The 10,834-nt window shown below is 37.4% G+C and overlaps 1 protein-coding gene across 6 annotated transcripts in view; it reads right to left on the reverse strand.

Moving 5' to 3' along the window:
* Window positions 1-10,834, reverse strand: part of ldb1a (LIM domain binding 1a) — a 165,583-nt gene that overhangs the window by 53,508 nt on the left and 101,241 nt on the right. For all 6 annotated transcript variants that reach the window (XM_039775219.1, XM_039775212.1, XM_039775196.1 and 3 more), the window contains exon 4: window positions 1,002-1,077. In XM_039775219.1, coding sequence (XP_039631153.1) covers window positions 1,002-1,077 — 76 coding nt within the window. The remainder of the gene's footprint in view (window positions 1-1,001; window positions 1,078-10,834) is intronic.

Genomic DNA, 10,834 nt, shown 5'->3' on the forward strand with positions numbered 1-10,834 from the left:
ATTTAAAGATAGTTTTAAATGTATTGTTTTCATGATTTGGTAAAATGATCAAGATATCGACACCATCCAATCCACCTTTTACAAAAGCACCTAAAACATTATGATAATGGCAAGTAAAAATAAATAATGCGCACTCCACCTCATGTAAGTAAGTGTACAAGCTTAGTACACAAAACTTAAAATGAAAATGGTTTAACAAAGTACAGTAAAAAGTAAAAACATCTATCAAAAGAGAATGTCTTTTGTGTTTTATAGTGATGCAACAAGCTCCAGTGTGTCAAGGCAAATGATACACTTGAATATGATTACTATTATTTAATTAATTTTAAAGGTTATTTCAGACTATCAGGTTTACATACAATGCAAGCCTTGATTATGTTAAGTTGATCTGTGAGCTTTAGCACAATAATGATAAAAAAGTCTAAATTATGACACAACATATTAAGTACCTGCTAGTCACACTCAACAAAAAATAAAAAACTGTTGAAGAATGCTACTTAATAAAATCTACTGTGATTTGGAATGCACTAATAAAATTCTACTAGTTGTACCCTTCCATAAAATTATACATATTTGATTGTTTTCCTAAAGTTAATCATTTTTGAACAAGAGTTGTCACTCTAAAGATAAATGAACAAAGAAATGTATAAAAATCCAAACAAATTATGCTTACACAGTTTATACCTGATTTATAAGAATGTTTCTCATATATAATAGATTAATAAAACAAATTTAAATGAATTAAATTAGAAATACCTTAATATATATGCATTTGTTAATCCATTTTTCTGAACATACTTTGATAATTCAGAAGTTAATGAAGAAAACCAAATGTTAAATCATTCCAGTTCCACTTTACAAAGTAGATTTAAATATAGGAAACACTAAGCATAAAGTATTAAACTGCAAAGCCATCATCAGAAAACAATGGTTCTAGTGGTTAAAAGTACATAGAAACCATTTCAACACATTTCTACTATATTACTAGAAAAGGCAGCTACCTCTGTCCAGTTTTGGAGACGTTTATTAAGCTCAAATATTCTGTAATCAGTCTGGTTCCCATACGGCGTGTGCCTTCTGCAAAACAGAGTAACAAATCAAAATAACAATGCAAAAGTTGAAAGCTTTCTGAAAAATATACATTTATTTTAGAAAAAAAAAAATCAACTACAGTATTTCAAATTCCAAAATATGTATAACACATAGCTAAATCATGGTTCCTTAACAACTGGAACAATAAATTACAAGGCCATAAAAGGAGCTACATTTGTACTTGATCTGGTCAGAAAGATGTAATGCAGTTGGAGGGTATTTTATGCTTTTATCCAGAGCATGGATGAACAGTGGTTAATGCTGCCAACTCAAAGATGCCACACCCAGTGTTCACCTCCTGTTCCTGGTCAGTATCTGCATGGAGTTGCACTTTTTCCACATACCTGTGTGTATTTTCCTTCAGGTACTCAAGTTTAACTTCCCCACTACTACATCCCAAAGACATTGTGTGTAAGGTAATTGACCCTGAATGAGTTTGTATCAGTGGAGGGCTTATGTTCCATTAATGACTAGTTTATGATTTGATCCCAGTACTGCTGGGACAGGCTCCAGTTGCCTCTGCAACTCAGACTTGGATTAAAATGTGTTTAGTAATGTTGTGTTATGTACTATATGTATTTGGGTCTCCAAAATACAGAGCTATGTAGTTGTACAGCAAAGAATAAGATTCCAATGCCAAAAGCACAATAATTTAAACCATGAGCTGTCAAAAGACAAAGATACGCAGAAATTTAGGTAAGTAGGAAAAAAATGATCAGATATCCCAATAACTAGTTCAGAAATGTTATTGGTCAGAATTATAGTTCATCTCAAGCTGTGCCTCTTTGATAGCAAAAAATTATCATATTTTAGTCAATGTTAATATCCAAACTGTTAGTCCTCAGACGTCCCATCCAATTATTAACAATTTAGAAACAATATACAAAAAAAAATGCAATAAAAATACCCTGTCAATTTAACAGTAATCAAAAACAGCTGACGTTTATTTATGCAAACAGAGCACAGACTTTAAGAATTTGATTTGACGTTCAAGAATTTATCACTATTGAGCAAAGATGGAGCATCACATGACAAGAACAAGTGTATTGGTAAACAGCATTAATTCAGGCAGGGGAGAATGTATTTTACCAATATACTGGAATTCAATGAGGAGCTAATACAAGTACACACCTGGTGAGGTGTATATATTATTTATCCAGATTTTCAGAAAGCTTTTGATTAGGTCCCACATGACAAGTTAGTAATCAAACTTGTAAAATGTAACTGAAACCACAGTGTACTTGTGGCTGGAAAATTGGTCTAAACACTGGGACAAAGGTTACGGTGAGAGAAATCTTTGCAGAATTAATTGGTGTTAAAAGTGGGGTGCCTCGGGGAACAGTGCTGGTACAGCTGAACATTACTTACATACATACACACAGTATGTACTGTATATACATTAGACCCCCGCAAATTCGTGGTTTAGAGTTTGCGGCCTCAGTCATTCACGGATTTTTCCTTAGAACCTAACTAATAATTATTAGTGGAAACCGCAAATATCCTCTGCAATTTTTATGGCTTTTTTGTGGCAATACTGTACTGTAGAGATTACCACGGCTCGGGATGGTGAAAGTAGCCAATAGAATTTGAAACTGCAACTCCCAGTAGTCCCTGCAGTGGATATGATTGGTCTTCTGCCGAGCGTGCTGGGGCAGTTGAGGTCAAAGGGTGTCAGTGCGGCTTTTAAAAAGGGGGCCGGTGACCAAAAGCAAAAAAAAAAGTTTTTGTAATTTGTATTTCAAGTTCCTGTCTGTCTGCCTTTTGTTGGGTTACCTGTACTTATTCATTTTGTCCTTGATCAATGTGTGTGTCTGGATTGTCTGCCATCTGCCTGTGTACATGAGGAATGTAAGTGGATTCATGGCTATCCTGCAAAGAAAGTAGTGCTCCTGAATCCGTCCACCCATCTTTACCATTTCAGGAACTACCAGTAGGTCTATCTTTACATTCCCATTCAACGTGCAGATCTCTGGACTATCTATTTTCATCATTACATTTCATCCGTTGCCGTTTTTTCATGAACTTTTTCATGATTTACTGTGTGCGTTTTGTTTGTGCTTTGTTGTATTTAATGTGTAATCACCATAAGTGGAACAGGGGTGGTAACGTTGTTTTCTTATTTCGTTTTCATTACATTCTTTATTTGCTGTTTGATTAGCGGTTTGCTTTGTTTTTGTCTCTCTGAGTGCATGTTGGTCGGGTCAAGGCTGGTTGCATCCCTGGAATCTCCACCATAAAAATAAATAAATCACAGTTTTCTTGACGATTGAATCTTAGTGGCACCAGACCGCTACAGCGTTATTCATTTCTCCTTGCTGCTGATTGACTGTGATGCGTCTCTAGCCGAGTGTTCTTGTGTTTTCCATTTAATTAAAAGCATGTACATCACCTGTCCTTTTTGGCTGATTGCTTTGTTTCTCTCTCCTCCCCCAGACATTCTCTGCTCCCCTATGATGTTTGTCTATTGTTTAATCGATAACTAACTGCATACTGAGCTTGTTTTACTTCTGAGCGAGACATGTTTGTTTGAAGTGTTTAAATAAAGTTCCTGTATCTACAATCTCCTATGTCAAGCGTGACAACCTCCCTGCAGTATTGCAGACGGCCAGCATCAGCGCTTACCTGTGTGCTTGCGTGCAGCCAGTTCAAGCGCAGTTGTACATATTGTTCCAGTAGTTTTTTTAAATAGCTTTTACAGTTCATTAGCAGTGTGTAAAATGATCAGTGTTGCAGTAATTGTGAAGCTCTTTGCATGAAAAAAAGGTGTTCCATTAAAATTTCACTTTTTCTTTGTTAATTGTGACATTTACTTAAAGTGCAGCAAAAAAGTATTTGGTTTCCAGGGATGCATTAACCCCCAAGTATGTGGCAGTTTAAGGGTTAAAGCCCCAAGATGCCGCCAAAACGAGCTGCACCATCTAAGGCTTCTGGCAATGAAAACGTGCTTGTATGAATTACAGTACATATAGCGGTAACATCTGTATTTTACATTCTAGTGCTGGGAGACATAGCAGTACAGTATACAAGTTTACCTTTACATTCTTTATTTTTAGGTAATGTATTAAGCTGAGCTTGAAATTAAAGTGTTTTGGGGGCATATTTAAGGTTTAAACTATGAAAATGGGCATTTTTTTTAACCACGTCCAAAATTTGCGGTTTTTCACAATTCGTGGGTGCTCTAGGAACGTAACCCCCGCGAATTTTGGGGGTGTACTGTACACACACATATATACATACATATAATAAGAATATAAATACAGTGGAACCTCAGGTCACGAACGTCTCTGAACATGTACAAATTGGGTTACGATCAAAAAGTTCGCCAAACTTCGGCATCTGTTTACAACCTCACACTTGGGTGACGAACAAACCAGTTTCCCTTCCGGTTCGTACGCACCTATGATTTCCGCACATGTTCAGTCTCTCCCTGTGCATTCGCTGTGAGCTCTTTGTGCTCTATTTCATTTCCCTTCCGGTTAGTATGCGCTGGTGATTTACGCACATGTTCAGTCACTCCCTGTACAGTACATTGTTCTTAGTCAGACGTGCATCGCGCAGAGGGACTTTACCTCAAAATTGTAATCTAATCTCCTCTCCACCCAGTTCCTCCTCACTTCCTTCATGCCAAAACTCGACTCATGCAAGGTCAGTTTTCTTGGTTGTTTATGGTTAATTTTTGTATAAATTACTTATTTTTCAAATGTTCATTTTTTCCCTGTGCTTAAAACTCATTAAAAAAACTGTTTACAGCGATTGGTTCGTAAGGCTATAGAGTGAACTCCTGCAATGTTAGTTTTCTCAGTGTTATTCAATGTTTTTGCATTTAGTTTACTATTGTACTGTGCATTCTATGGTATATAACTATTTTTGTGCTTAAAAATCTTTAAAAAAATATATATTTTATTATATTATATATATAATTATTATATAATATATTATATTATATATATTTCAGCTCGTACGGTCCGGAACAGATTAATTGTATTTATATACAATCCTATGGGGGGAAATTACTTCAGGTCACGATGAAATCGGGTTGTGACCAGAGTTTTGGAACAAATTACGGTCGTGACACAAGGTTCCACTGTAATATGCTGGTTAAGTTTGCAGATGATACTAAACCAGTTTAAATGGAAGATAATGTGGAATCAACTACACTATTCCAAAGGGACTTGGATAAAAAACAAGCTTGGGCAGACTTGTGTCAGATAAAACTTAATGTGCTATAAACAAATGTAATGTAGTAGATATAACTAAGTAAAACTGTTATATTTGAATACACAATGGGTGGTCTGAAACAAGGAGTCACAGTGGATTTGATATTATCTACATCCAGATATAGTGTATAGAAGCAATCAAGAGGGCTATTAGGATGTTAGGTTATATACGAATTGATTTGTACAGTATAAGTCATGGGGCAGAAGAAGTAGTCATGGGGCAAATAAGAATACTCTTGAGCCCTAAAGTGCCGTGTGCAGTTTATGTTTCAAAAAAGGCAGCACTTTGAGGAAAGACTGAGGGAGCTGAGCAAATGAAAATTAAGATGGGATATGACTTAAGTTTTAAAAATTATGATCCAAATTATTACTTTAAATTAGGCTCTTAAACAAAAACACACACAAACAGATAGAAACAGTGAGAATCATAGGATCACAGAATGAATTATTAAGCAGTCTGGTAAAAAGTAGGACATCAGGGACATTAAAAACTTAAATAAAAGTTATTTTGAAAAAGTCAGGAGTATAGGATTGGAGAGTTTCTTGGGCTGAATGGCCTGTTCTCATAAAAACTATTCTGTTTCCACACTTCTAAGTGTGTCATGGATAATCTACTGTCCAAGTTACTTCAAAAAATAAGTGCCACGACAATTTACAATATTACGCATACAGTACACTCATCATTTAATTCTAATACATTAGAAGCATCAAATAATTAACAAAAAAACAGCAAACTGTTTGGAAGGATTTACTATAAATAACTGATGTTTTGTAAAGTTGCTTAATTACGTAAATAAATAAAAGTCTGTCCAGTTCACATAAAACATTAAAAACCATGTAACTTTACAAAGTAAAATATTATAAGCCAGTATTTTATTGTGCAGTGAAAATTAAGAATTTAATCTTGTTTGAATAATTTATATTCTGTATCCCCAACTGTGCTCAAATTGGCACACAAATGTACACAAAAAATGCAAAATCACTGATCTCTTCAGAGTAAAGGACAATGCAGCATATGCTCAAAATCAACTGGTTTCTAATATTTTTCAATAAAAAAAAATATTAAGTCTCAGTGATTCACTTTTGATTATTGTGTCCACAGATGTTCTAAAGTGATATTGCTCAAAATTAGTATGCTTCTATCATTGTGGAATGCTAACAACTGTGCTAGGTTTAATTTGGATTACATGATTTATTTTTTTGTTATTGTATCCAAATCTTAACATAGGAAGAGACATGCAAACATACATAATATGGACTGCCATTGTGTTTAGGGATTCCTATAAAATGTGCAAATCTGTTGAATATTTACATTTTGACCACACTGCAATGTAGGGAATTATCATCATCCCCGGTTTAACAGCTATTTTCCAAGTTTATTCAGATAGTCAGTTCCTCCCAAATCTTCCTCCATTCTTAACAGTACTCAGCATTCTTTGGAGTAAGATCTATTCATTTCATACCATCGGAGACCACCTCCAGGCTCCCCCCAGGCCTCAGTCTCTCCGTCTTGATCTTCATGTACCTTTTCAACTTATCATCTCACCTTTCACTTCACATGGCCTTGGCACTTTAGTGTATTTTTCCTTATTACAACATGTATTGCCTGCATATAATGTATTTACCTTAAGACAGCATATTCCTCTCACTCCATGGCACTCGACACATCCACTTGATCACTCTCATCCCTGTTTTTTTCCAGCTTTGCTATATGTTTCATCTTCTTCAGACACACTCCCAAAGAGCAAGCTACTACTCAAGCAGTTTTCACATTCTCTTTTCCCCTCAACACCAGGAAGACTCTTTTAGAAAGTAAAATGCTGGACAAATCCCAGAATTTCTTACTTGCATCCCTAACCCTCCTGATGTGTCCACTTGCTCGCACCAACTTCTGCACTCAACATGTTACCCAAGTAGGTGAACTTCAATGCTTTCTCCAAAACAACTCCATTGCTGATAACTAAATTTACATGTACTATAGCATTCTGCACCTGTCACAGGCTTAGTACAAACAGAAGTCACTCTTGCTTCCTGCAGACTACCTCTTACACCAGTACAACTTTTACACACCCATTTCTCCATGCATTAAGTTGAATTTCTTCTAACATCTCTACCGCACAAGCTGCACAGCCTTGTACCCACCCACTACTTCCACAATACCTGCTTTTATACCTATTACCATTACCCTAGTCTATTGTAAATTTACCTTGAGACCTTTCACTTCCAAGTTATCTTTCTATTTAAGTATCTTCTCCTACAAATCATCTTCACTTTTGCCATCAACACAAAATCATTGGCATACAAGAGTTCAGTTTAAAGCACATACCTGCATAAATTCACAAATTCATACTGTGACAACTGCAGAACTTTAGGATGTGTAAGAAAACTAAAATACTCAGTGAAAAGAACACAGAGCAAACCAGACTAACACAGTAAACCTAGGATTCGATTCAAACTTGGAACTCTAGAGCTGTGAGGTGGAACCACTATCTTTTGTGTCATCAAGTCACTTAATAACAATGTCCATCTGTATTAATCAATGTTATTAACCACTTCTAAAACTGTCAAAACAGCTCATGCTGCATGTATGGTTGCTTAAAATCTTTCTACTAATACACCTTCGCCATATCATTCTTGTCCTGGGTTTGACGTTAAAATGCATCCAGTCCTGCAAGTGGTTCTCTAAATTTTTGGGTTGGTGGCAGGAATGGCACTCCAGCCGTTATAAAAACTTCATGCAGCTCCAAAATGGCAGACTGGGATCCTTTCTGCTCTCCATGGGAGTTGCCCTGCTGCTTGCATTATGAAGGGAATGGGGGAAAGCCCTGGAGAACCTCATATCCAGAAGAGTCGAAACTGCTGGAGATCCAATGGTGTCAGGCCAGTTTGTTATTGGAGCTGGTGTGGCGCTGAGCCATTGCACGCTGCACAGCACAACCCGAGTTCCAATTTAAGGAGGCCCATCCGAGTGGGAATGTGGAATGTCTCGTCTTTCCGGCATTATGTTCATCATCTTTTGCTATCAGAGGAGCTTCTAAACTCAGCATTTCAGTGGCAACACTCTTTGAGGTGCGCAGACCTGGGATTTGCCAAATTTTTGTAGGCGAGTACTGTAGATTCCAGAATATAAGCCGAAACTTTTGTCCTAGATTTTTGGCTTGGAGTTTGGGGGTCGGCATATACAACGAGTATCATTTCAGATTCAAGATTTCCAGCGCAATGCTGGTTTTGCCGATGAATAAGGAAGTAATTAATAAATAGTAAATAAATAAAAATTTTTGTTTTGATTTATGACCAACATCTTGCGTTATGACCCGAATGCACATGTATCCGCTTGCGCGATTGTAAACAAACAACCTTCAGCGTTAGTAAGCGTCAGTCGGAGCCCAGATACATTTGTTTGTGGATGTAATTTCGGTCATTGCAATGATTTACCTATATATATAATTCACTAAGACCATGCAAGCAAGACACATAATTGCTAAGGAAGAAAGAGAAGGTAACGAAGGTAAAGAAAGCGATTACAATCGAAACGAAGATGGAAATTGTGTGGAAATATGAGTGCACTATTCGTGTGATCGATCTCGCTAATATGTACAGCATGTCGAAATCCACCAACTTGACAATTTGACAAAGAAAAGATTTGCATAAGGAAGCTTCTTCTAAACAATAACCACCTTCCGTTTCATTCAGCTCCTCCCTTCCTGCAGCCCAAAGATGTCAAATTAAATGGTGAGTACAGTATGAAATTGTTGTTTCTAGAATACAATAGAACAGAATGCCTTTTATTGTCACTATACACATGTACAATGAGATTAAAAGCAGCTCCTTCAGTGCAGACATATGTGTAGAACACAACAAGTAAATAAACAAACAAACAAATGGTGCGAAAAGATGCAAAGAAGTTGCCAAAAAAAAGTTCTGTATAGGGCTTGTATGGTTGTTTCTTTAGCCTTAGCATAAAGCCAGATATGCGGCCTCGCTTCTGCTTTCTTTCCCTTCTCTGTCTGCGTCGTCTCCTAGACCCAACAACAATCGACGGAGAGCCCGCTGGTCTCGCTATGTTGTCTGGGATGTTGTGTGTGTGATGAAAAACACTCGAAACAGATATCTGGCTCTGGACACTGACGTCGATAAGGTTCTGACGGGTGTAGCAGATGTTCGCCGAACCGATCGTGCACAAAGAAGCAAATAAAAAAAGTACAAAAACAACAAAAAAGTGGACTGAAAAGGAGAGCCCTGAGCCGCTGCAACCATGCACGCCACCATGCTCCTAGCTTAATCTAGCCTACTTCTGGTAGGCTAGGCACTTTTTATAACTTTGTGGTTAGTACATTAGAAAAATTATTGGTGTTTTGGAAAATTTGATTATGAAAAGGTTAAGTGTTGCAGTGGGAGGTTAGGAATGCATTATGTGTATTTTCAATATTTTTTATGGGAAAAATAGTCTTAACTTACAACCAACTTGAGTTACAACCAGCCCTCACGAACGAATTAAGTTCGTAAGTCAAGGGTCCACTGTATTGCGTATTTAAGTTAATCAAATTTATAACGAGTCTCCGGAAAAACACCCGCCGATGTACCGTATTTGCGTATATAGTTTAAACACAAAGGTTTCATTTTACCAAACTTCTCCGCAATCACTTCCTGATTTCCATCAAAAATGTTGGCAGTCTCAAATTCTTGCCGATAAACATGATAAATATATTTGAAGAGACACTTTCAAGGAAATTTAAAAAATTTTGCTTGGAGAAGGGGGTCAGCTTAAATACCGGTCATCGGCAAATACATGTAATTTAGTAGGTAGAGAAGGGGATCGGCTTGTATACCGAGTCGGCTTATATTTCGGGATCTACGGTACCCCTATAATTAGCCTGGTCGCTCTGATGGCTGTTATACTCTGGGAGTATATACGGCTTCTTTCAATGGTGTCCAATGTCACTCCTTTCAACAAGCATATTACGAGACTCAGATTAAGCCACTCTGTGGGTGCCTTGTCTGTTGTCTTAGTGTATGCTCTGACCACAGCTAGTGATGTTCTGGTAAGGGAGGCATTTTATTCGCAACTTTGCTTGGGGACTGATGGGAGCCAACGAGGTAACACTCCTCTGGTCATGGGTCACTTTAATGCCATCATTGGCACAGACAGGGAAGCTATGAGGATTGTGCCGGCCCCCGTGGGTCTGACAACCATGGTGAAAGTGTCTCCATGTATCTTGACTTTGCAAAAGAAGGGCTGCGGATTGCTGGATCCTGGTTCCAGCACCCTAAGCTGCATCATTCGACTTGGTACTCCAGTACTGGTGATGTGGTGAAGGAGATCAATCACATCCTCTTGGGCAGACAATAGAGGTTCCTACAGAATTGCAGGGTCTACAGAAGTGCTCCGTTTTTGAATTCTGACCAAAGACTTGTTGTTACTCTGAAGATCCAGCTTAGGTCCAGTAGGCTACCACCTACTAGGAGAATGAGACTAGACCTTGCCAGACTCCAAATCCAAGATATTTCTAAAGAGTTTGCACGCA

Source organism: Polypterus senegalus, chromosome 1 (genome assembly GCF_016835505.1).
Source record: "Polypterus senegalus isolate Bchr_013 chromosome 1, ASM1683550v1, whole genome shotgun sequence".
NCBI classification, from domain to species: domain Eukaryota; kingdom Metazoa; phylum Chordata; class Cladistia; order Polypteriformes; family Polypteridae; genus Polypterus; species Polypterus senegalus.